We start from the raw sequence: 27,400 nt of genomic DNA, 5'->3' as shown, positions 1-27,400 counted from the left end.
TGGAAATTCCTCTGGTTCTAGCCTTCGAAATAAAAATACCATGCCAATAGAAACCCTGGAGGTCACCTCTTCATCTAGCTCAAGGAGAATGGAGAACTCAACGGAATATATTCTAAAGTCTCTAGAGCATTTTGGTGGCCAACATAAGAGTAGCTATAATTCAAAACCACTGCAAGACGATGAGCCATATGGGAATTATTTCCTGAACTATTAAAAACTTGTTCATTTGCATAATATGTAAGGACAGAAACAACAAATAGAAATTAATTCCTTACCACTGGAAACCAGAATTCTGATTTTCAACTGAAAGGATAAGATCAGGCATTTCCAAATTAAGACGAGTGCAGGGAATTTAGTGCTGTTTCCCATTTCTGAGAAGCCACATTTCACATGGCAAAGTAGAACAAATAAAATCCTTATTTATTTATTAAAGCCAGTATTTTGACTCTTGTAAACTCAGGGAAGTGAGTATCTCATTGAAGTGTTTCCAGCTATACAAAAACAGATCGATGTCCTTGAACTGAAAAATACAGCATAAAGCCAAGGACTGTACAGAAAGAGGCCTTATTCAGGCATCATCATTTTCAGTGCACGCAAAAATTCCCAACAGAACAAACGCTTACAGTGCTCTCTAGAAAACAAATGGAAGAGGAAAAGTATTGGGGAACTCCATATTGACGACATCCGTTTTCACTGTCTGTATTTTTCCTCAGTTTGTAAACAGAAGACTTGCTTCCTCTACTCTTTCCATTTGTAACCTGTTAAAGTTATCCTGGGCACCGACAGTCAAGATTATTTCTCTCATATTACTATCATAACATTTTAACTACAATTCTCTAAGCTCCACTAGCCCCTCAGATAAACTTACATGCTTCCAGCCTTCAGTTTTTAGCAGGCATTTATCCCTGTGGCTACAAAGGTAACCTGACAAGGAGGTGTGAGGCTTACCTCATTCAGAGTCTGCTGATGCAGACCAGTGCCCCATGCTCGCATGCTGAGATTCTGTGGGAATGGAGAAAGAAGCAAATTTGGGAAAACAGTGGTGACAGGAGCGACAGTTACAAGCAGCCGCAGGAAGAAATATTCTCCTTCCTATTGCTGTTGTTCTTTCTGTTGTTGGGGCCCTCTGAGATGGGAGGCACAGAAGGAATTACATCTCCTTTGTTCTGTCTTTTTCCTTGATGCTGTGCTTCATTTCCTTTTCTTGTGCTAAAGGTTAGAGGAAGGAGAAAGTATTGTTACAGGGAATAAGGAGCCAGAGGTCTAAGGCACTTGTGGATCCATTCATAACAGGCAGGAGACTAAGAATTATGAAGAAATGAATCATCTGGGGCTTATGCTTTCCAGGTATTTTTCTTCCAGTTATGAACGTTGATCGTAACTGCAGAGGAAACAGCTGCTCCTAGGACAGACAGAAGAATCAATTTCTTTTTCATTTTGGGCATTTTATTTGAAACTAATCGAAAGACCAGAACAGCAGCATTTATAAAAGGTACCCAGAATAACAAAGAATCTTCTGTTGATTTCAAGTCACATGTTACTTACATACAGAAACTATTTTATTTCAGTAGCTTATAGTCATAGTGATACTGATCAAAGGCACCTGCAACTGTCTTGGTTGCACATGCACTGTAGTAATTATGCATGCAAATGAGGAAATTAGACATTTTTGTGGTTGATCACCGATTAATTACTATAACTGAAGATACGATCATGGTAACTGTACACACAAATTACACATGCATGCAGTTTTAAAAACCAAGTGTTGCATTCACTGTCTATTTTGATAATGTCCTATGGAAACACTCCTCCACTGGAAACAATAAAAAGTATTAACTTTTTAAAAGATGTACATTTATTCTGTCTACTGAATGTTCTGTCTACTGAACATTAAAAAAATATAACAATCCAGTAATTTTGTTTTCCAAGCTGATATATCAGCAAAATCTTACCACTGTCATAAGATTTACCAACTTGAAAAGAATAAGACATTTAAACATAGCCTTTTATTCTCCTTTTTCTATGTATTTATTAACCTGTAACTTCAATAAGATATTAAAGGATAGGTAATTATTTGAAAAAATAATGCATATGATCAAAATTTTTAAAAAGAGCTGGGCTACATTTCCATTAGCTCATCACAACTCTAACAGAGATAAGTGGAAATATTTTTAAAGTTTGGATTTTTATCCACCTAACACTTAAATATACAGGATTCGATTATACTTCAGACCAGAAGAGTTGGTGCATTCAAACCTGTACAAGGTATTTTTCTAAGGTACATAAACAATAACATGGAAAATATGCTTTCATCTCTCAAGGCCAGGTTTTGATCCATCCATATTAACATAAGGAACAATTTTGCTAGGGCAAAAGCATTTATTATTAAGTATTTCAAAGAATATGACAGAAGTAATAGAATATTTAGATATTGCTGTATTCCGGCAGATCACGGCGTAGTCGTATTGCCTTCAGCTTCTCTACTTTGATTTTTGTTCGCAACAGTTCTTCTTCCAGTTGCTGCTTTCTTTTCAAACCATCCCTTTTTTCTTGGACATAAAGACCAATTTTTCTTTGATTTTCTAATATTATTTGATGCTCTTCTTTCAGCATTTGTAACATCTGTGGGTCATACCCACACATTGGTCTAAAGCGTTCTCCAACCTCAAGCCTAAAAAACTCATCTCTTCTTGGTACAGGAGAGGGAGACATCATCACTCTCATATCAACTGAAGATACTGATGTTGAAGGAGACCTTTCCATAATATGCACCAGCTGGTGTTCTTCCTCTTGTTCTAAGTTCTCGTTTTGCTGTGAGTCTATTATCAAAGAAGGAGGAGGTTTGACATCCTCTTCTGATTGCAACTCCATCATGACTGTTGCGGGATGGTGATCCAACATTGCCTGTGGTGAACTGGTACCAGCAATTGTTTCTTTATCGATACTAGCACTAGAACACACAAAATCATATTTAAATAATCCATTAAAAACTATTTTTAAAAGGCACAGCTGTAAGTAACCAAAGCTTCATTTGAAATACTACTCTGCTATCTATGCCTGGGACTCTACTTCATTACATGAACACCACCTGTACCCCTCCTTCTTTCCACCACACGTGTGTTATTCAGATTCTATCGCTACAAAGGCAGTATAGCTGACAGAGAACTATCCTGGTAAGTCCTCCTTCTGACACTGGAGAAGCAAGAAGGGCTATTAGTGACAAATGAGAATTAAAAAAAAGCAGCAGCAAGTGATGCAAGTGACACAGGGAAGAGTTTATATAATATATAATGTGATTTTAAAAGGGCATAAATTTAGATTGAGCAGACTGTGGCGGAAACATTTCCATCTCCCGAATTTATTAATCTCCTCCTGTTCTAATGCATTCCCTGTTTCTGATTCATGCACCCAAGTATTTGTATTTGGTTTTTTGTTTTTGTTTGTTTTTTTTTTTAATGTAAAACAATCACTGAATAAAATTACACAAAGAGCCTTGGGAGAAGAACCAGAGCCAAAATGATGACCCTGCCAGTAGATTAGGGAATCAAGCTAATCCTTGCTCCTTCTCTTTGAATTGGTGATCTCAATATTTTTCTGAAGCTTCAAAAGAAGACACAGAAATGTTTCCATTAAGAACAGCCTATAGTTCTGTGCATTTCTTTTGAAAAGTACAACGCCCACTTGACTCATCTGTCTTTGTGTAAAGCCCTGAGTCAGCAGCAGCTCAAATCATGATTTGACATTACATTAGCTTTGATGATAATAATGGCTCCAGCTGTTCTTGCCTACTTCTCTACCATCAGTTGTGTTTGAAACCCTACACTTCTGCACATCACTCCTTTATTCAGGTAATGTTTTTTAAGCCAGATCAGCTTCTTGATCTATTTTACAGTACAGATCTACAAACAATACTTTCAGCATGACTGGGAAGGCAATATAGTGTAACATGGGAACAGGAATATATTAACCTGGTACCGATACCGAAGACAGTGCATCATTGTGGCCATGACTGTCTAAAACAGAGCCTGTAACTGGTGGTTGCAGATATGAGACATTTCCCAAACCTCCAAGAACTGAGCTGCTGCTAGCAGCTAAAGGCAGCAAGTGGATTCATGATTAATATAACATTTGTGGATGCTCTCCATCCCTGGAGGACCTGAGTTGCTGTCTATTAAATTGGGGGGTGGGAGGTGTTTGTTTACATGTTTTAAACTACTTGTGAGCCCTACAATCCACAAATTGAGAAACACTATCTGATTATTAAAACACTGTCCTGGTTAGCAGTAGATGTGGGTTCCAATTCCCAGAAGCAAAGGAGAAATTTAGTTTGTACATCCTACTTCTCATGTAAATGCACTAACTCCTTAATCAAAAGGTGGCATGATCATTTCTTCTGCATCTCCCACGGTCTTCAAAACTCTTAGTTTAAAAGAAATAAGCAGTCATGGTTGCAATTTCCAAAGGACCCTGATCTAGTCTGCCATCCATTAACATGAAAGTGCAATTTCTAGAATAAAAGCATGAAACTTCTCAATACTCAATTATAAAAATGTTCAACAGGGGGAGAGCAATATATTTTCCAAAAATTAATCCTGTCAACCACCCAAACTATTTTAACTAAAGATTTAAAAAAAAAAAAAAAAAAAAGAGTCCATCTGAAGCAGGCATTGAAAATAGATCTTTCATTCCCCAAAGAAAATGCCAGGATAATCTTAATTCAACTGTTACCTGAGCTGCCTATAGAGTATCAATTTTATCACCTTACTCCCTCCTCCTCATGCCACAAAGCTTCACCTTTTCCTATATACCTCTTCCTCACATTCCTTTTACTCCTCTCATTGAGCATCGGAAGTATTATCCTGCACCCAAATTTTCACTTGTTTTTCCCACTGCTGACTGTAATTCTGGGCTTCCCCCTCTTCACAACCGCAGCTTCTAATACAGCTTCCCTCCTTCTTATTTGCTGGCTCTTGGCCAGCTTCTAGCCTGAGAAAAGTGGAAACAACCAGCAGGAGAAGCAGGTCATTTTGACAAAAGGAAACAGAGAGAGAGCAGAAAGAGAAAGTGAGAGAAGTTAAAGAGAAGACAGACAGGTAAGATTTCGTCTAACATAGACTAGAGCCTCCAAACAGTGAAAAATCCATCTCTTAAGGTGTAATCCACACAGAACTAGAAAATTACCAAATCTTCAGGTAGCTCTGATGAGGGTTTTTGTTTTTTTTTTCCTTACAGTCAGTCTCTTAAGAGGAAAACAATTAGAAAGCAAAGAGAGAAAGAAGGAATTGAGAAACAAAAGAGCCGCCTGTATGGTGGTTACTAATGTTGTTTCTGACAACTTGACTGAAAGAAAGACAAACAACAGTTACCACAATTGGGGGATGGTGTTTATAACCCTGCAGGCACCCATGATTCACCAGGTTTTGTTTAATCACAGCAAGCTAGAAACTGTTTAAAGGTGCGATTAAGAATTTGGATTCATCATAAGTTGTGTTTCCGTCCTACAAAACCTAAGCCATATCCTGGTGAGTTAAAACCCAATACAGGGTTTTGAAAATTAGGGTAAAATGCAACTCAGAGTTAAAATTAGAACTATAAAATAATGATGTATTTGGGCAGGGAAAAAATAATTTAAATTATATTCTCTTCCTTCAGCATACAGTGTATTGGCTGTTACTAGGAATAACCATTTTGGGTAGGCAGTAATCAAGTCAATGTTCACAGAGCCATAAGGGACTGCAAAAAATGTTTAAATTATAGGAGACAAACTATGGAGATCATTAGCTCTTAATCATTCACAAAAAGCGTCAGTGCTTTTTATAAGCCGATCTACAAACCAAAGTTCTCACACGATTTTTTTTTCTCCTCCTTACAAAAGTTGGTAGTCAAGACACTGCAACCTTTATTAGCGCAATTAAAAGCCTTGTTTTGTTCCAGAGAATTCTTTGGAACGGTTCCTCCAGGGGCATTCACCAGGAGCAGCAGTGCAGCCCAGTTGCTTCAGACTTCTTTACGCAAAGGACCCACAACAGCATATTTTTAGAGCATCTGGCATGTTGGGATTTAGACAATTGTTACCATTCAGTTCAACCAGTGGCACCATGAATCCAATTCAGCGTGTGTGCGCATGCCAGCTTTTCTTAGAGTGTTACGCTGCTGCACCGACTACCAGTATATCTGATGAAAATACGGAAAGTTCGCTTCCCATTAATCTGCTTGGGAAAATAAGAAAATCAGAGCTTTCTCAAGGTTGCTGGGGAGTTATTTGACCTTTTTTTCCCTCCTCCTTAGCTTAGTTTTTGTATCTGGAGGAACCAAAACCTGACCCAAGCATTTTTTGATCCCTCAAGGACCAATACAGAACCAGCAGAGTGTTGCAAGTCAGATACGAGGGGCATTAGCCAGCTGTGGGAGAAAGCCTGCATGCTGCCTGCCTGTATTATGTCTGGCTCAAATCTAGACAGTGTGTCTCACTTTACAGAGCAGTAAAAAAAAAAAAAATCCTACAAAAAAAGAAAACTTCTAGTGCTGTACCTCTCTGTTTCTTTTCTCTCTGTATTTAAACTACCTAACGTACGATATAGAACTGCTTGGAGTTTAGACTGCAATTAGCTTTGCTTGACTTTCAGGGAACCACCGTCAATGCAAGAAAAGTATAATTTGAAAAAACATTTGCACTCACAAAGGCACTGTGGTGTGGGGAGTCAAATTTTTTTTTTGTAAAGGATTGGGATCAGTTAAAACATAACATGCAAACATCAGAGTAAATGAGAGAAAAAAGGTGTATGAGTAAGGTTTCTTAGCTCTGTGAACTAACTTTATTAAAAATCTTCTATAAATTGGTAATAGTTCCATATGTTGCAAAATGACTGCAGTATTACCTTAAATGGAGGAGAATAGCCATCACTTTGCCAGTGTTTGAATAATCTGCCTATTAAAAGGTAGGGGAGGGGTAGAGGTTGGAGCTACTACTTCTCTTTAGATTCCCTCTTAACCCTCACTTTCCAGAGTATGACAAAGAAGGCTGAAACAGGCTTTGAAAAGAGAGCTGAAAAAAAGAATGCAGTGCTAAGTCACCATAAAGCTTCCCATAAAACAAAAGCAATATTATTTTGTCATTGTTCCCCATTTGGGGATTTTCTCTGATACACGTTTCCTTTAGGAGCCTGAACACAAGCAAAGCGTTACAGGGTAGATAGGAGGCGCCATAATTTTCATTCAGTAACAAAATAAAAAGAATCATCTCACCTTTGAACACCGCTCCTGTCTCTTAAACACACATTGGAAATCTGTGGAATCATCTCCACAACTTTCTTGGTTGGCTCGGAAATGCTGCTTTTACAGTCTGAGTGAGTCTCCTTTTGCTGCAATAGCTCCTGTTTGGCATATTCTTTGAGCCTCTTGTACAGCGTGCGCAGGCCCTGTGCAGTACGAGGAGGGCGATCTACTCCGATGGCATTGTAGTTATCAGCTATGATATCCCAGCATTTGTTTTTTTCCACTATTACAGAATGCTTATTGGTATGTTCCTCGAGAATTTTAACGTATGGCTTCACGAGTTTTAGCAAATCGAGCTTTTCAGATAAGGTAAAATTAGAAGATCTGGCCTTCCCGACCATTGTTATCTTTGAATTAAGGAAGCCGTTTCTGAAGCCACCATGCAGTCCCTAGCTCTGCTCAGCTCTTTTTCACAAACAGAAAAAGATCAGGCTTAACTAGGCTAGTCTCATTTAGGCCCACGCCTACAAGGGAGGGTTTATTAAAATTCCTTCAGCTTAAGCTGACGCAGGTTCAGGAAATCTGCTTAAGCCAAGCCTGACCTACATAAGGCTTCAGACTGAAGAAGACGAGAAGAAACAAGCAAAATACACTTTTGTACGAAGAGACCAGACATACGCAGGATTTAAAAACATAAAGGTTTAAAGATTAGCACGTTACCCAGCTAAAAATTACCTAATTTAGCTTGAGTAACAAGCTCTGACACATCTCCCTAGCGCTCTCACACGTATCTCAAACTGAAACCGCGCTCGAGATGATTTCACGTGTAACGATGTCCCCAAAAAAGCAACAATTGCTTTGTGAAACGCACTGAGCGTTACAGGGAGCGGGAGGCGAAGGGCGCGGGCGGCGTGTGTAGAGAGCTCCCTGACAGAGCCCCCGGCCGCCGCCGCGCTCCCCGGCGCCATTTGCATAATGCTGGTCCTGCTGTCAATCAGGGGCGGCATATCCTCCAGCCGGTTAGGTTACACTCAGGCGCGGGCTTCGCAGTAAAGCTGAGCTTCTCCTGCACTCGGCAGCCCGCTCCGGCTACCGACACGGGGGCTTCTTAAAGAGGCCGCTCCTCCCGGCGGCCGAGCCTCCGACGCCAGCAGGAGCAGCCGCAAAACGCCAGCGAGCCAGCCCCGAACGCCGGCGCTGAATCGGCTTTTTATTGTAACTTCGGCCCGCAGCTGTGCCCTGCGAAAACACGCCTGCCTCGCAGCGCCTGTGCGTGTCATCGCCCTTCGGTCCGCCGGGACCGGGAAACGGCATGATCTAACGCCGGGGCTGCAGGCAATAAAGGCTACAGTCAATCGTGACAGATTTACTGAGTGCATTATAGCGTGCGGGTACTGGCATTTTCATCATATCCACCACGAAACAACCTACTTTTATAATAATACTTCCAAGCGTTCTTTCAGGATAAAAATCTGATTTTTATTAACAGATGTGCATGCTGTGCGCGTGCATTTCTAATGCTTGCTCGAAAACATATCACCTTAAACCAAGTCTTCACATAAAAATGCAAGCAAGCCTCTCAATTTCTGTAGTCTAAACTAAATCGACAAATCGGAGAAAGAGAAAAACCTGCAGATGTAAGGAAAGGTGCTCTCAAATACAAAAAGCAAAAACTAAGTTTGAAAAATGACGTACACGACTGAAAGAGTCCGGGGGGTGGAAACAAACACCGTTTGAGATACTGGCAACAGCTTCAAGCTTAACATGTTCAGCCTTGAAGACAAGGGAGCCTGGAAGGGGGGTGAAGGAAAGAAAAATCTAATTATAGTTTGAAATATCTTAAGGCTATAAAGATCTAGGTATAAACTTGTTTGCTCTAAGGGGAAAAATCCTAAAGCAGACACAAGCCGTATTCAAAACATGAAATTAAAACTAAACAAAGGGAGACTTTTAACTGCTAAAAATCAATTAGAGTTTAGAACAACAAGCACGTTTGGAACCATTTCTGAGACTTGGCTTGTCTGTACCACCTAACAAAATTGCGACCAGTCCACTTCGCTGGAATTGCTTTCAAGCCAAGATTAAATAAAGCATTTTATAGTCTGAAACCCATTACACTAGAATTTGAGAAACAAAATATTCATGTGGCTACAAGCACTGTATGAAAACCATCACTTTTAAACACCGAATCGCTCCCTATTTCCCCACACTTTGCTCTTTACTAATATTAAGAGTAGAAAGCTGGTGGTTATCTTTTTTTTTTTTTTTTAAATTGATGCACTTGGTTATTCTTCAGTAACTGTGAAAAAAATAAAGATAAAAAAGGAATATGCCTCAGATAGTTTAGGCTGCTGGCAGTATCAGAACTGAGTCAGAGGCGAGCCTACGTGGTACCATCTGATGTTGAAGCAGTTGTGTAGTGCCCAGTCTCTAGTCTTTTTAGTGACAAAAAGAAAGAAATCAGTGTTAGGGTGTGTGACTGCAGGCTCCTCCCCACAGACACAAAGAGCACAGATGAAGTGTCAGGCGGGGAACCCCAATAAGCCAAATGAAAGAAACCGAGCCCTCAGTCCGCCTGCTCCCAGGGCTGTCAGAAACACGAGCAGCCCAGTGGGCCGGGGGTGAGACCCAGACGGACGAGTCCACGGGAGAGGCTCTCTCTAGATCACCTTGCAGACTGAAGGAAAGGGATTACTGCCCACTGGGGTAGGGGACTCATTATGAGATGCCAGGAAGAGTATTTTGGGATTGCAGAAGGCATAGTACAGGATATTTAGAAGAAGAACCAAAGGCAAGAAAAGGGAGAGATGAAAGTGGTTTGGGACAGAACAAGCATAGGAAAATACTGGGGAAAAAAGGGATAAAAGAGGCCAGGTGCATGTAAACAGGTGGCTGCTCAGGACAGTTGTCCAGAACCTGATCACTGCAGTTTGTCCTATCTTCTTGTTAAACTACACTTGTAACTATTTTCCTGGGTGAGGGGAATCTCTGCTCTGTGTGCATGGCTGCATGGATATGTACACACCAGCAACTGGAGTTGTACCACGGGTCACAGAGGCCCAGGTGCTTGGGGTGACAGCAAGCAGAGAGGCCAGAGCCCATGCATACTGCCTCGGTACCTATGTCAATGCGTGATCGCTGGCAAACACCAAGCCGGACTAGCCAGCAAGTTGGATAAGAGGCTTGGGAGCCAAGAACTGGAGGAACCATGAGTCTGGGCCAGATACTGGAAAGACCAGAAGGTCTGAGATTTGACTACTGGAGGGACCAGGACACCTGGGGACTGGCCACTGGTAAGGTCATAAATTCAGACCAGCTGCCAGAGAGACCCAGTGCAGGTTTGTGAGGCAACTGGAAGACCAGGGGATCCAGGGACCGGCTACTGAGCAGAGTAAGAGTGTAAGGCCACTTGCTGGAGGGATCCATATTGTATATGTATGTATTTTCCACAAACAGGCTTTCATCCCACTCAGTCAGTGAAGGTGAAGGATGAGGCCATTGATGCTGTTTGTGTTTGTGTGAATGCTATGTTTTCTGTATGGCTGGCCATATATATACGTATAGTGTGCATGCGTGTGTGTGTGCCTCTTGGGAATCAGCCTCACTGCAGGCTGGACCTGGCTACAAGGAGCTGCAGCAGTCTCCTCTATACTGGGCTACCAGGTGCAGCAACTCCTAATGTAGACCTATTTAAACTTGTATTACTTCATCACCTTACTGCTTAATGTTGCTAGAGAGACCAAGTTTCCACACTAATGCAATTATAGCAAAATACCGCTACAAAGATTTCTTTTGAGCAAGCGCCTGAAGGAATCAGTCTGAATTACATATTGTTCTGCAGGAGTGTAAAATAACCCTTGTAAAAACAAAGCTGGCTGCCAACCAAGATTTTTTCCTTCTTTTTTTTTTTTTCCTTTTTAAAATAGCTCTGCTCATCAGCCTAAGGTCATATCAGTACTTGGATGAGAAATCACAGAAGGTGAGAAGCCTGGATATTAATGTTACATATAGACTTCTTTGAGCTAAAACAATAGGTGTAGTTCCAAGACAATTACAAAAAAAGAAATGTTGCCACAGTTCACCCTTCATCCTACACCTTACACCAACACCAGCACTTATGCAACACAGTGCACAGCCAGTTCAGGGAGATGATGCAGCTACAGACTAATCAATTATATTTTTTGGGGGGGCAAGCATAGAGTTTAATAATTGGTTTAAGTCAACATAAATGTGGGACATTGCCAAAACAGGAATTTCTGCCTCCCCCCAACCCTGTCATGTTCCTGCCCCTTCACTGTGCTGATAGGAGCACTCAAAAACCTTCTGAGCAAGTCAGATCAGGGAATGATTTGTCTGCAAATTAATAATTTTTTCTGAGCTGGGTTAGTTTTAACCACCAGCAGTTCCCTGACCCAGTACGCCACAGGATAAACAACTTGCACAAAAGAAATACATTTTAAAAGATTTTCAGACTCTCTCTGGATCATTTTAGGAATATGGTTTGCAATACACCCTGCAAAAACTTTATTAGCATAACTGAGGGGACAGCAAACCACAGGTAGCAGGGAGGAAATTCTGGTCACTGCTGAAGAAAATAGTCATACATGCACGCATCACATCATTTCACTGCCTTCTATACTTCCTGTTTTAATCCTATGCACAAGGTACAGCTCGTTATTCCTTCATATTTTCAAGGTGGAATTCACTAATCTACTCAGAATTCTGAAAAGAAAAAAGGCTTGGATTCAGCATTTTTTTTTTAATTTGCTTGGTTCTTTCCTCTAAAAAAACCAGATGCTTCCCAATTTAAATGTTAATATTTAAAAACGCAGTTTTCAAGTGGATGAAATCTTCGTAATTGGAAGTTCATGAAAAATGGGAGCTGTGAGAGTAGATCAGAGTATTTTTCTAGGGAAAGGAAAATTAGCATGATTATTCAAAAACCGAGCCACAGACCCTTGCTAAGGTTGCAGAACTACAGCAGTTGCAAATAAGACTCAAAACGACAGGTAACAGGTAAGTTCAGGTTTTTGCTGTGGAAAAGTCTAGAATTAATACCAAAAAAATGATACAAATAGTGCATTCTGGAGAGCTATCAAGAGATGAATGAATCACAGCTATAATACAGGGATTAAAGTAGCCAAATGACTATGAATTGCTGAAAAAGCTCAATGGGCCCAAATTTTACAAGTGACATGGCCAAAAACTACATCAAGTGGCCCATGTAAATTTAGGCACATTATGAGACAGAACACCCTGTAAAGGAGAATGTCTTAAATGGGGGGGGCATCTTGGATGGAGGGAGAGGAAGGATCCTTTGTCAGTCAGAACTGAGGAAGAATCTCTCGATGACAAACTTTAAAAAAAAAAAAATAATCACTATAAGGTACATGATTCAAAGACAAAAAACTTCTGAGATAATTAAGGATGCCCTAAGAAAGAACGTATCTTGAAAGATGTAGTTTGGATTAGACAGCAAACTTGAATGTTGAAGGGAATGACACCAGCTTAAGTGATTCAGGCTGGGACCTTCTCATGCAAAAAATATCAAATCAACAGATTGCTAAACTCTGGGAAGGTGCTCTGCCCGCAAAGTGGTAGTCTCAAAATAAGTCTGAAGGACATCTGTTCTTATTTAATAATGTGCAAGCAAACTCACTCTGCAGAGACCTGGGTTTAGCATTTGCAATCACTTAGGAGCCTGAAAATCATAAGAACAAGAGGACCATTACAAGATTTGAATCAAAGCTGAAGTGAAACCCTGATACCCCTGTGCTTATGAGAAACTGCAAGAAGATTCAGCAGCTAGGATGGGCTATGTTACACATCACTGAATATACTGGCAGTATATTGGGGTATACTGGCAGCGGAAACATTTGACAAGTATTGAGGCAGTTGCTCACTCTTGCAAATGAATTTGGCAGCTGCATAAGATGACTTGAGAGTGTCTATTAGGTAGGAAGGGCTGCAAAAGTTCCATTAGGTCATCACATAGTCCTCTTTACTGATACGACAGCAAGACAGTGCCAAGTCATTCGATCTGCCTGTCTTAAGAGCCTGCTGCAGCAAAGGGTGGGTAAGAAAGTTTTCAACTCCAAAGGTCTCTCATAGGGGCAGTTGTTTCATGGGTAATCTCCAAAACTAAGTGTTGCAGGCATTATTCATTATGGAGAGGGTTGAGGATGACAAAGTTTTGTGAACCAAAGTTGCAAGACGACTTCATCTGGAAGTTACAGTGCTTAAATACATTCTCTCCAGACTTTTTAGAAATACTTTTAGATCATTTAAGTTGTGTTTCAAATAGCTTTCTCATTCACTTGATTTTTTTTCTCATCTTCATCAACGCTTTCACCATCAATTTTGCACTTTCTTGTTCTTATCCTTGCTGTACCTGAACCTCTCAGACCACTCCTTTCCCTTCTCCTGCACAATTATTTCTAAACGTTTCTAAACCTCTGTCCTGCATTGGGGGCAGGGAGAACAAGGGGAAGCTTTACCTCTTTTTTTCTGCATCTATTTCTGTGATCACCATCTAGCACATATTAACTTCTAACATCTAACAGTTCTTGCAACTGCTGCAAGAACAAGGGTGCACATATCTCATGACAAGCACAGAAAACACAGAAGTTAATGATGTAATTATTACCTTTACACCACTTATTGAAACTAGCCTGAATTACACCTGGCCTACTCCAGAGCTCTTATCAGCTAAAATTCCAAGCATAAAAGCTAACTACACTTCTGTCCCCTCTGCTGATGTAAGGCATTCTCTTGACATTTAGCCCACTGAAATGGGAAATATTCAAATTAGACAACTAAAATGCACCCCATGCGAAATTTTGAAGAATTTATCTTCATCTCAGTCTGACATTCCAGGGCCCACACATTCAGATCTGTAACCATCCTTCAAACTAAGTTTGGCTTAAAGCTACAGGACTCTAAATTATAATATTAAGTGACTATACAGCACCATGAATTAGCTCTTCACTTCCTAAGTCATGTCCTTAAAAAAAGAAAAACTAAGAGCACCATTCTTCACAAATTCAGAAATGTGTCCAGTTCCTAATACATGCTGTATCTTCTCTGATCCTCTCTTCCAACAAGCTTTTTGATGACTCATCAGAAGCAGCTGACAAATACAGAAAGATTTAAAATTATGACTTTCTCAGGCTATTTTGCTTAAATTCTTAAATCCCCATTAGCAAGATAGCCTCTAGAAAAAGAAATGGTGTAAGAGAAGCCAAGTTTCTGCAATTCTCCCATCTTTTCACAGAGAGATGAAAATTTTTGAGATTATGCTTTTAAATACTAACCTCAAAATACTTCCCCATGCACTATTCCCTGCATTTAACATAGGGGCAGCTTTCTCCATTCTTCTAATTTTTCTTAGCAGGTATTTTGAGGATAGTGAGATAATAATCTTACTACTATCTTGTTGATTTTAGGAAAGTCATATTGCGACAAAGCTTCTGTTTCAGGGGAAGACTTAAGGCCCAAAGCCAAAAACTGGGACTGAACTCTAGTTATGCTGGCATGGCAACAAAGGGGATCCAAACAATGAGCATAGCCACAGAAAGATTTGGCGACTATCTTTGAAGGGATCCAGGCCAAGTCTGTAATAATACTCATGATAGCTCAAAAAAACCTTCCAGTTCCCTTCAATAAGGCATTTCTTGTCCCTCCACATCATAGCTACATTCTCTCCATCTTCCCTTAAATCCACCTTTGTATCTATTGGAGACAGGAGGGCTGGGGGAGAAAAAAAACAAACCCCACACCCCAAACCAGGACTTTCCAAAGGGTGGGACAGTGGAAAAGGAAAACAGCCAAGAAATTTAGAATAGCCATGTATTTCTCTTTTGCCCATCTTCATTCCTTACACATACACAACCTGATAATAAATTTTGATAATTGGGAAGAAAATAAGAAGAAATTATGTGTACAACTTCCCTCAGAATGAATACGGAAACTGAAAGAATTATTACTGCTAAACCTGAATCCTTGGAAAATAGTCTCTATACAGAGTATTTGCTAAGTTCCTCATTTTTAAAGTTACAGTATTAGATTATTTCATTTTCCATATATTGCAGACTATATGCTGTGTGTTTGCATGCAACTCCCGGGAGCTAAATGATAATAAATATATCGGGATAGTAAGTTCATTTCCCAATACATCCCCTGCCGTCCCTTGGAACAGGGAGTTTCTTTTATATCTGCAGTTTCAATATTAGGTCTCTGTCTCTGCACAAGAAAGAGTATTTAAGTCTTTTTATCTTGTTTACAAATGTTAATTTTAAATAACAAGTTAAAGAAAAACGCATAAAAGATTATTATCTTTACAAGCAGCACAGCTCTCTTCAATAGCGGATATATCACCACTCTAAGTAACCTAGCAAAATTTATATTTTTTTCGTTGTAAAGAAGCAATGACAGTTCCGTTCAATAAGCAAATTACTACTGCAAAACTTTCACTTCAATTCCTCCAACTTTTTGGAAAATGTTGAATATCTTATATCTAATATAACTCTGGTTTTCTTTATTTTCTGACCACGTAATACCCTTCTGATTTCTGGTTTCCTTCCCCTCTCCTTCATTATCTCCATTAGTTCAAATACAGATATCAGAGCACACTTAACTAGGACAAATGAAAAGTGTATTTCACTGTCAATTCACTAGCCTTTTCTCAAATGTGTGAATACCCTGGTTATATCATCTGTCATTACATAAAGCCTAGTTATTCACATGACAGCAAGATATGATCATATCAAATTATAAATTATGGTACTAACTCTGGAAATATCACCCTAGAATTATGCAAGTCTGGATTTGTTTTACAGCAGCCTATTATACTGCATTGCAGATGGCTACCCTGTCTAGAAAAACAGCTTTGCAATCGCTGAACATTATACGATATGTTGCCTTTGGTGGTGTAGCTGGTGTAAGTTCCTTCTTCCTAACTCACTCTTGGTTGCTAATTCTATTACCACAGCGTATCTTACCGCTTAGTTGGTGGGCAGCCCAAATTCAAGATGAGTAACACTGGTTAGGGATCTGAACTTCTTCAACAGGCTAGTGTATCACCTAAGCATACAATATTCTTTTGCTTGCTTTCAGTCTATGGGAGTTGACTCCAAGTTACTTCACTATTGCTACAATCCAGTAAAGGTTTCTCCCCTGACAGACTTTAAAATTAAAGAAGTAGGGAAGTCATGGCTGCTGCATTTGGTGCTTCTCAGCACAGAAATAGAAGCCCTTGAGGACAGTGTTCTTTTCGGGGTAGATAGTTCTGGTCACTACCACACAGAAGGTGATGAATCTATAGGAAGAGGAAAGGAAGAAAAAAAAAAAAACAAAACCGAAAAACCCTGAAGAGTCATGAGAACAAGCAATGACAGATGAGTAAAGAACCTCTCTCTTTTTTTTCTTTTTTCTTTTTTTTAAATTCCTGAGAGTTTTGAACACTTTAAGATTACAGTAGTAAAGTTACTTTGCTAAAATACTGTTCCCTGCTTTCCTATCATACCATCTCCATGCATAACTGAAAAAAATGCATGGCCACAGCCAAGCTGATTATTCACACTCAGTGAATAATCAGCTGGGGAAATGCTAGGGAAGGTCTAGCAGCAAAGTAGAAGACATCATCTCACATCCCAAGGAAGAGCACCAAGCAAAAGGTGTTGTCCTGAGGAGATGCCAGAGTCCCAAAGCTGCAGTCCAGAAAACACAAGCCATCTAGGGCTAAATAATCAGAGAAGTCTCAGTGAGAAGTCTACCTGCAACACATTGACTGCTGTGCAGTGAGGTACTGGGGCAATAGGTGACAATTTACATGTATACCTATCATGCGTGATGTATAAATGTACAATTCTGGAACCAGTGTCAGATCAGAGGTACGGACAATTTGTCTTCTGATACATTTACATTAATCTAGTTTTCTTAACCAATCCCCATCTCCTGAGATGAACTGATCAAACAGGTGCAGATGACACCTAAACAGTAAAGAAACTATCCTGAATTTAGAAACAGCTGTCTATTCATATGTCTATTCACTATTATAGACTATTCTGTCTATAGCACTGCAGGGGCAAGGGGGTCATTTTAAATCATAAAGAGCTAGCGAAGCAAGTTGATACTATTTTGAATAAGAAATGATAACAAAATTTACCAACTTGTAAAATCTAACTTGCAGACAATGCTGTGATAAATTATTTGCACTCAGGCATCCAGTAACTTACAGTACTTAGTTATTATTAAGAGCTTTATGTTTATGCAGATGTTTATGCAGTATCTTTTACCCAAAGACTTAATTGCTTTACCAACATAAAAACATTTGAGGGGCTCACTGAACTGCAGCTATACATACAACTCCATCACTAAAATAGACAGACGGTAAAAATACTCCTGAGTGGAATATCTTTTCCAGTTCAATCTGTGAAGTGCAATAATATAAATGAATGCAGTAACAGAAATTACAATTAATACTTCTACTTTTGCAGATATCCAAGTAATTGTAGCAATAATATGTTTCATTATGAGATGTCAGGCCTGAATGTTTTTAGTTGGGTTATCTAGAAACCGTAAGTAGGCAGTTAGACTGAAATCAGACAATATGACAAATCCTGAAAATAACATTTTTTAATCCTCTGATTAAAAGCCATAGATGATTGGTACTGTCGTAACTGAATGAAAAGTGAATTTTCTCTTATAATACTCAAATTTATTGGTTAAGAGGGTTTTTATTCATATCAAGTGACAGGAGGTATCAGACTAACCTGTAACAATGTTCTAGAAAGTTGAAGGAGCCAACAAACATTCCTATTATGAAAATAAAACTGATTTAAATGAACAAAGAGTCTAAACCTTATAGATCAATGTACTCAGTAAACATTAACATTCCAGAGAAGATAAAGAAAATGTGTTCAAAACTATATGCAAATAATAAATATGCTTAATATCACAGGCATGAAAAACATTCAAAAACATTTGTCGAGAGACATAGGGTGAACACATTAACCCTGTTATGAAATACAGTTACAATCTGTCTGCACTGTTAGCTCAAAGACAGTATTTGAGTATTAGTTCTGACAAAGTTCCTCTAGGAAGACGCATTAACAGATGTTAGTGATGGATGAAAGACAAAGTACTCCTGAACCAAAAACCAAACAGGAGGTGAGCTGTAACAGAATGAGACTCTATATCCAGCTTTTCTGTTCACCGACATCAGGTTCAAACAATGAAATCTCAGTCCAACTAGAATCTTGTGTCTAAGTATGCAGGTGAAAGAGCTATTCACTTCCACACACGATATAGTAAGCCCAAAGGAAAAAAGAGCAGCATTCTCCTAGCTTAAAAATACCAACAGAAAGCAAGCTGTAAACTCAGATAATAAGCATAAATTAAATTATGTATGTTTTATATAAATAAAAAAAAAAAATATTAAAAACATTAAGTTGAAGAAAGCAGTGTAGGTAAAAACCTCAGTTCTGGCCAATCCTGCTTACTAGCAACACTGAGGAGATACTAAGTATAGTTCAGAGATCTGCCTGTCCATTGTTTCTTCAAATTAAAATTATTTGTATTTTTTTTGTTATGGCTTATAGGTCCTCAGCATGTAATGAGGACAAGTAGAAACCAAGGACTTTTAAGAGCTGCAATAATATCCTTCTAAATACATTTACGATTTTGTTTTCAATTACTGTTAAATAGTTTAGGAATGTTAAAGTAACTTCAATTTTTAAAGAGCGTGCAGACTTATCTCATAGAATTCTCTGGAGGCATGTGAGAAAAAGCAGCAATGACAATGTCAAATAAATTATCTCCCCTCCACACAATCCATTGTCAGTGTCAACAAGTACTATATTCTGAATAAAAAACAAAGGTACCAAAGAGATTGCCGTGCTCTTTGCCTCTTAAAAACAAGCAAACACTGATTCATAAAGCAGGAATAAAGTTCATTTTCCTACAAAGATATGTGTTTATGGAAATACATTATTTTCCAGTATTTACAACTCAATCACAATTAGTAAACTGCCTGTTGAACAGCATGTTCAATGTCTTACAGTTCAAACCTGAATATCACCAAATCTGTCTTAAAATTACAACACATAGGTAGGTTTCACTCAACAACAGTTGCTACAATCTTATTAAAACATCTTTAGAAATATCTCATCTCATAGAATTTCAGAGTCCCTTGCAATTTACTTTTATTAGTGAAATTTTAGGAAAAAGTTTATTTTGAAAAGAAGCCTAGAAAAGTAAGTATTTTTTAAGCCAGATATGCTATAATTTTTAGATTGATGCTATCTAATCAAATCCTTACTTGTCTACTCCAGGAAATGGACACCATGTGTCAGATAACAAGTTTTTTTGAAAGAATGTGCAGCATTTTTGGGGCTGGGTTTCAGAAAGATTAGCTCTATCAACAGTGCAGTTGTCCAGTGGTCCACAGGTGTTTCACAAGAATTTCAATGGAAACTGGGGTATTTATTTACACATTCCACTGCTGCACTGGAAACCCAAACACAGCAGCTTTGAACATGATATAAAGCTAACACACAGTTTATTAGCTGCATTAAATGATATAGAGACAATAAACCAAAATAAGGCATACACATAGACTTTTTCAATCTTTGTATTATTTTAATGCCCCTTCAACCAAAGAAGACTTCTCTGTTAGAGAGACTGGCAGTCAGATATAATTCCATTACAATATTAAGAATAATAAAAAACCCAAACTGACTCTGGCTTTCACGACTTCTTTCCATTACTTCTGAATTTCATACCAAAAACAACTTTGACAAAACAATTTCATTTCACACTACAAAGGAGGTTATGGTTTACACAATCTACATAATTGCTACATTAGCTGTAATGAATAGCAGACAAAAGTGACGCAAAGGCAGAAGCTGTCTTGGAAAAATCTAAGTTATTAAGAAATTACTTAAGATTTAATGGACACTCGATGCAGGATTGTTTTCACAGTACAGCACTTGCATCACCAGTGAAGCTGATGACCATAACCAATATTGACATTAGATAACCTTATTTTATACCACATTTCATCGTAGCTTTACAAAGACTTGCAGGGTTAGCCCCATTCTACAGACATAGAAAGGCTTTGGCACAAAATGGCTTGTTCAGTCACTCAGAAAGGTAGCAGCTCAACATCAACAGAAACAGCTCACCCAGTCACACTCCACAACTTCTTGGTTATTTTTCTAAAGTCATCACAGAGAATCCATACCAGCTGCACCCAGAATTTATTACATTGAAAAACCATTTAGTATCTTTTCCACTTCACAACACTTTTTGTTGGGAAGACTGCTGATTTCCCCTCCAGGCCACAGGAAGATTATTTTGGAAATAAATCCACTAGTTATCTTTCAATTGCACTGTTAGACAGAACCAGCAGACAAATTTTTGCAGATGTACTTATAGGGAAGCAGGACCACTCAAACAACTTGTCCCGTACACACTGAAAATTTTCTGCAAGTATGAGCATCATCAGAAGAACTGGAAGTAACAGCATGCAGCAGATAAACACAAAAGCCGTAAGACCAGAGGGACTTAAGACATATAAAGAGGCTGAATTTTCCCACATTAGATCTGCCAAACAAAATGCATATACTCTGGGTCACTGAACATGGTAATGGCACCATCCTCTCAGGACTATCACAGGGGACCGATCAACCCCCATTTTCTGGGGTGAAACCCAACAAGAAGAGTCAATGGGAAGGGCTCTCCAGAGCACGTTACAGAATGAAGAGGGTTGCTGCCTACTGGGGCCTGAAACTCAAAAGGTGCTACAGGAGCATTTGGAGATAAAATAAGGCTTACAATGAAATTTTTAAAGGGAAAAAAAACAAAGGCAAAAGGGACGGATGAAGATGGTTCAGGAAGGAGGGCAAAAAGGGGCCAGTTTAAACAGGTGACTGGTGAGTACGCTTGTCCAGCAATGCTCTGCACCCTGTTGCCACAGTCTGTCCTATCTTCTTATTAAACTACACCTCTAAATATCTTCCTGGGTGAAGAGACTCTATTCTGCATGCATAAGCATGTATGGAAGTGTACATGCCAGCAGCTGGAGCTGCTGCAGCTAGACCATGTGGGTCATAGGGCCCAGGTACCTGATGTGCCAGCAAGCGGAGAGGCCAGAGCCCATGCATACTGCCTGGGTACATATGACAGTGTGATTGCTAGCGAACACCGAGCTGGACTAGTTGGCAAGTAGGATAAGAGGCTTGCGAGCCAGGTATCAGAGCAGCCACAAGTCTGGGCCAGATACTGGAGAGACCAGAGGGTTTGAGAGGGACCAGGAAGTCCAAGCGAGTTACTGGAGAGACCAGGATATCTCGGGGTTGGCTACGGGTAACCCTAGCTACCAGAGAGACATGTTCGTGTGTATGCATCTCTTGTGCACAAGGCAACTGGGAGACCAGTGGATCCAGGAGCCAGCTACTAAGTAGACCAAGTGTCTAAGACCAATTACTGGAGGGACCTACAGTGTGTTTACCTGTGGGAGCACAGGTTTGAGTACCAGCAACTGGACTGCGAGCTGTGGGCCTTTGTGGTTCACATGCCCACGTGCCAGCAGCTAGGGTATTCAACAAATCAAAGAGCCAGCTACTGAATAGGCTGTGTCAGATCCGTTACTGGAGGGATCTATATTCTGTGTGTGGGTGTGTATATCTATAAATAGATATGTGCATATTCATTTTCCACAAAGAGGCTTTCACCCTGCTCAGCTAGAGAGGGGAACAGGACATATCCATTGGCGTTGCTTGTGTTTGCCTGAGTGCTGTGTTATCTGTCTGTGTTGGCCTATGCTACCAGCCATGTGTATGTGTATATATGTATATATGTATTGTACATATACGTGCCTATTGGGAATACATGCTCAGCCTCACTATAGGCTGGACCTTGGGACATGGAGCTATGGCAACTTTGCTTCTATTGGGCTTCCAGATTTAGCAGCTCTTATCACAAACAAAATTAAATATAACTTTGTTACAGCCTTCTGAACTATAATTCCAACCATTGTGGCATCAAGGTGATAAGCAGTCATGAAATGCTCTGTATAATGAGTCTGGAGTTTTAAAAAAGTATTATCAATTAAATGAACCCTAAAACAAAGAGAAAGATCATTATCAATGTAATTAGTAATGAGGAAACAACAGTGAATTAACTCTAAGACAGATGTTGAAATGCCTGAGCTGGCTCCAAGAGGAGTGATTTGCATCCAGCAATGTTAGTAACCCAGTTGAAGTGCAATGCTTTCAAGATGCTCTGGGCTCCTGAGGTCCTACACCTGCAATCACACAACACAGAACGTCCCTGCACCGTATCTGTGGTCAGGGCACATGAAGAGTGGGAAATGAAGACACTCACCCCCACAGAGTTGTTCAGGTCCATCAAAGTGCATTTGCTACAGTTCAGACACTTCAGTAGCTTTGCAGTGCTTACTATCTAGCTTTTCGCAGTAATATTCATTACCAAGGGTAACAAATGAGTAAGTGCACACTCATGAATGAACAGAGCCAGTTCTGCCCTGATGCTGCATTAGATTAGCAGCCCATGCTTGAACCTTGAGTGCCCACTGGAGACACTGAAGAAATCAGCTCAGTTCTCGCACTGAAGAAGAGAAACCCTCATGAATTCTGAAAAACCTGGCCATGAGAATGCATGAGGCCAACAAGGTCTCCAAATTACAATGCTTTTCCACTATTTAGGGTATCCCGGCTCTCGTCTTAATGCTACTCTGGATTAGAGTAAGTTGACTATAGTAGTCTTCTGGAAGACACACACCTGAATAGCGGCACTACCAACTGGCTTCTAAAATGTCAACTTTTTTTCCTTTTCTATTTAAAAAAAATCATTTAATGTTTGTTTCTTTCACTCTCTACCCAGCAGAACACCAAATAATGCCACCATTGCATGACTCTAATATTAGAATTTCCTAAAAGTTTAGTAAGTAGCGTATCACTCATAAGCTTTAAAATTCTCTTATGATACATGGCAGTAAATAAGAAAGAGCTTCTTACCAGCTTTGGGTGTATTTTGTGTTTTCATTTCCACCTTGCTACACTTACTAATGCTGAAACGTGCTTTTGTAGTCTTTACTTTTCCAGTTGACTCCACAGACTGTGTAAAGTTTGCATTTTGATTCTGGCCATATATTTTACAAAGCAATGAAGCACTCTCCTCTTTCTCTTCTACCTGCAAAAGAGAAACAAGTTCACAATAGCATTTCCTGCACGCAGTTGAAGAGAAATGCAGAAAATAGCAGTGAGAAGGGATCTTAATAGATGCTAATCCTCATTATCAAACTATCTACATAAATATATACATCTCTAGACAAATATATGCATCCCAGTGTTCACAACAAAAAGCGCATGCACACAATACCAAACATCACTTGTGCAAGTAGTTTATGAATTGAATTTAACAGAAGTCTTCTATAAATAAAATCAATAAAAATTGTGATGCTTTTTTTGGTTGATATTAAAGGTTTCAGAGAAAGTTCCTTGCAGCAAAACTGCAACTTGATATACTCGCATTTCATTACTAAGTACCTTGGTTTTTTAACTGCTTTTGCCAAAGCACTCCAAACATTTGAATCCAACAAAGCCCACCCCAAGATGCAATCCATACTTCAGCTACACTGGAAATGTATTGAGGCTCAATACTAATTAATTTTATTTATTTGAAAAACATTTTTCTGCATTCACTTCACAAGAGTGAAGAGAAGCCTACCTGGGAAGCAAGATCAAATGTAGTAAGAGCAAAGGCATCAAAATCTATTCTGAACAGACTGATTATTTAAGCAGAGATTGTTTGTGGTGAGCTCAGATGCTATCTTTTAGTAACAACACTGTACAAACAAATATACTTTTTAGTGCACTGTTCAGTTTACCTCCTTTAATTTAATTCCTTGGTCCGTCTCCTTAGTTTCGTTCTTGAGACAAACTGTGATACTTTTTCCTGGTGGTATAAACCTTGGCTTTTTAGCTACATTTCCTAGCACTTGACTTGGAGCTGCTGATCGCCTCATATTTAGTTGTACTGCTCTGGAGGGTGGAGAGGAAGGAAGGAAGCAGATAAAGACAACTGTAGTCAGAATAGGCTTTAAGTATAAAAATATATCCATAGATAACAATATAAGCACTATTTTAAAACAAAATAAAAGATAGCATAAAAGATTTTCAAATAACAATCTTAATTCACAAGCATAGTACAACTTAAGAAAAAGTAGTATCACTGCAATACATTGTTTAAGTACTAAGAAAGATCTACTACAGCAAATTCTGCAGTTGAACACTTCCTTTTTCATTTGAAAAGCAGTTCTCAATAGCAAGAAATGCTCTGGAGACGCGCAATGTAGGGCTGCTTAACAAACTTACACAAGTTTATAAAAAGAAAGACAAATTTGAAACAGAACTTACTATTCTAAACACTTAAAACATAATTTTGAAAAGCCCATTATTAGTGCACAATGAACAACAAATGTTGAAGGTATGTTTCATATCTGGGAGTAGTATTTTGCATTAAACAGTCAATTATATTGGTCATTCAGATTCACTATAATAAGATTAGAATTCAGCATAAAATTATCTCAAAATTACAGTGAAGATCATCACTCCATGTTATGTCCACTTGAGCATACTATAGGTTTTTCCTCAAAATATAAGACCATTACTCCTCTAAACCACCTCAGGACAAAACCAAACATACACCGATGTTAATATGACACAGCATACTTGCAACCCCTAGAATAACAAGTTATAATCTTAATACTTCAAAGTAGTAGAAACAAAACAAGAAAAGAAAATTCCAATAGAATAACCTAGCAGCTGGAATGATGAAGACAAGCACAGTACAGCAATTTATGGAACACACTTTGGTTTAATTCTCCATTCGTACATGGACTGTTTCTTTTAATTGACACCCCCCCCAACTATTAGGTAAAAATAAACCATAATACAGATTGCAGAAACAAACTTCTCTACCTCTTAAAAGCATGTTTGCAGCCTATTGCAACAGCCAGTGTGTTTCTGCACTTTTTTGACGCTACTCTGCACTCCAGTGGCTTACTAGGGCACAACAACCTTTCTTTCCAAGATTTGCACAGAAGTAGCAACAGAGTACTATTAGAATACTTTGCAAACATGCAGGCACTAACGTGAATACTGCTCTCTCCTTCATATCTAAACAATTAGCATATATATGATGCTGTTACTAGACGTAAACCTTAATGGCAAAATGGCCTAAACTGTTGTCACTTCCACAGTGGCTGTTATTAAAAATACAAGGAAAGAGGTGTTTTAACTGTGTCAACAGCAGTTCACATCAGTTAGGCCTACTCAACAACAGTGTTAGCATATGAACTTTAGTTAACCCTACGCAATAAGGGAGTAGCTTAGTTTTTATAACAGGAGTACCTGCTGTGTAAATAACGGATAGTCACTGTGACAGCTGCAAAGGTGTCAAGAATCCTCCAGAGGAGCAGACTGCGAATGCCAGCGCTGACCACAGCCAGCTGCAGGTGCCATGTGAATATGAACAAGATCTCTGCCCAATCCTATAATGCACGGTGACACTTAGGAAGACAACCCAGGCCACCCCACAACTCTACTTGAGGACTACGCATAGCGTGGCTGAACTGCTACGCTAACTCTGCCCACTTCACTTCTAGAGCTTCTCACATCTCCAGTGGAACAGGGCAGTTGTGCAACTCATAAATTGCATGTATCTGTGATTAAAGTGTTTTGGTTGCCAAATCCATTTGGACTGTCATTTGGTCTTAAACCATAAAAACAGACTCATTAAGAGATTTGCAAATTACTAAGAAATTTAAAGATATGACCCTTGATAACTCAGTAACTTCACTCCCATTAGATTTAAGAACATGTAATAGTATTACCAGTATTGCCTACTTGCAACTACAAAAAACGTGAGGGGGTTGTGTTTTTTAAAATGTAATATTGCTTCCAGCAATACATCTCTCTCTCTCTGTCTTCAAAATATAAGCTTTTATAAAATATAGTAAAAATATAAAATACAAAAAATAATAAATAAAAGGTTTATATTTTATATCTTTACCATACTATACAGAAAAAAGGCCATTACAGATGTGCAACAACTGATTGATGCTAGATCTTTCAGATGGGATCAGAGTAGGTGTAGCTAGGGCAAGGAATAGCTCCACACTATAACTAAATCAATTGACAAGCAAATATGCCCTTTCCTCTGAGACAGCTCCCAATGCACTGAATCACTCTGTACTTGCCATACCGTTAGGTATGGTTGCAGGGAAACGGCTGGAGGTAATGAGAAAAGCACTGCTCCTGCCTTTTATTCACAACCTAGCTAGACCAAATTAGATGTACCATGAAACCACATCCTAAAACGTCTCATGAATGCATCTGTTTTTGCAAGCATCGAATTTTTCTCCTTAAAGGTATCTTAACAGCTGCATTAAAATGAAACACATATACAAAGAATATTTCAAAATTTTACACGTGCAACTCAATACAGTATGCATGGAGTCCTGTTAAAGGCAGTTACGTTAGCCATTTTAGCACAAATTTAACAGGCGCCCTCCTGAACATTTGAAGAGACATTCCCGGCATAGACGACCAGGCTAAATGGTTCTTGTAGACAACTAGAAAGATGCGACACAAGACTAACTTTTACTCAGTTAAACTGCAGGCGGGGAGTGAATCGCCTCGGATATCAGTAGCAGTGAAAAATCACCCTAAATGAGTAGTAACTGTATGGATTTGAAGCAGGTCCAAAAAAGCAATGCTACTCAAACCGCTATTAGCCCAGCTCCCGGCCCACCCCGCCTCAGCCGCCCGCTAACGGCCGGAGGGGTGATGGAGGGGGAGGTCTCCCTGCGGGCGAGTACAGGGGCTGGGAGCGCCCAGCCGGCTCCTCCGTCCGCCCCCCCGCGAGGAGAAGCCAGCGTCCCTTCCACCCGGTGACCCGCAGCCGGCGCCGCCCGCTCCCGGCCGTACCTCAGCCGCCGGCCCCGCCGCCGCCTCGGCACTCAATTGTCCCGCCGCCGGCTCCCGTCAGCGCGCTGGCCGCGCCGCGCATGCGCCCTGCGCAGCCCCCCCCCCCGCCGAGTGCAGCGCCTCCCACAAAGCGCGCATGCTCCGGACCGTGGGGCATGCCCTTCCGCCTA

At 39.7% G+C, this 27,400-nt stretch overlaps 2 protein-coding genes across 4 annotated transcripts in view; both read right to left on the bottom strand.

Moving 5' to 3' along the window:
* RAD54B (RAD54 homolog B) overlaps positions 1 to 27,382 on the bottom strand; it is a 64,901-nt gene extending 37,519 nt beyond the window's left edge. Inside the window, exons 1-3 of one of the 3 annotated variants that reach the window (XM_075141480.1) lie at positions 27,231 to 27,382; positions 24,128 to 24,281; positions 23,256 to 23,430 (exon numbers count right to left, since the gene is read on the bottom strand). In XM_075141480.1, coding sequence (XP_074997581.1) covers positions 23,256 to 23,430; positions 24,128 to 24,265 — 313 coding nt within the window. In that variant the 5' untranslated portion in view covers positions 24,266 to 24,281; positions 27,231 to 27,382. The remainder of the gene's footprint in view (positions 1 to 23,255; positions 23,431 to 24,127; positions 24,282 to 27,230) is intronic. The other 2 variants (XM_075141478.1, XM_075141479.1) reach the window with 2 other exon arrangements.
* FSBP (fibrinogen silencer binding protein) lies at positions 1,009 to 8,865 on the bottom strand. Its single transcript, XM_075141482.1, has 2 exons — positions 7,246 to 8,865; positions 1,009 to 2,950 (listed from the first exon to the last, which is right to left on the bottom strand). Exons 1-2 carry the CDS (start codon positions 7,614 to 7,616, stop codon positions 2,425 to 2,427), a joined length of 897 nt encoding a protein of 298 aa, XP_074997583.1. The 5' UTR covers positions 7,617 to 8,865; the 3' UTR covers positions 1,009 to 2,424.
* Positions 27,383 to 27,400: the final 18 nt, after the last annotated feature.

This window comes from Calonectris borealis, chromosome 2, assembly GCF_964195595.1.
Source record: "Calonectris borealis chromosome 2, bCalBor7.hap1.2, whole genome shotgun sequence".
Taxonomy (NCBI): domain Eukaryota; kingdom Metazoa; phylum Chordata; class Aves; order Procellariiformes; family Procellariidae; genus Calonectris; species Calonectris borealis.
This window is presented reverse-complemented; position numbering and strand designations above follow the sequence as displayed.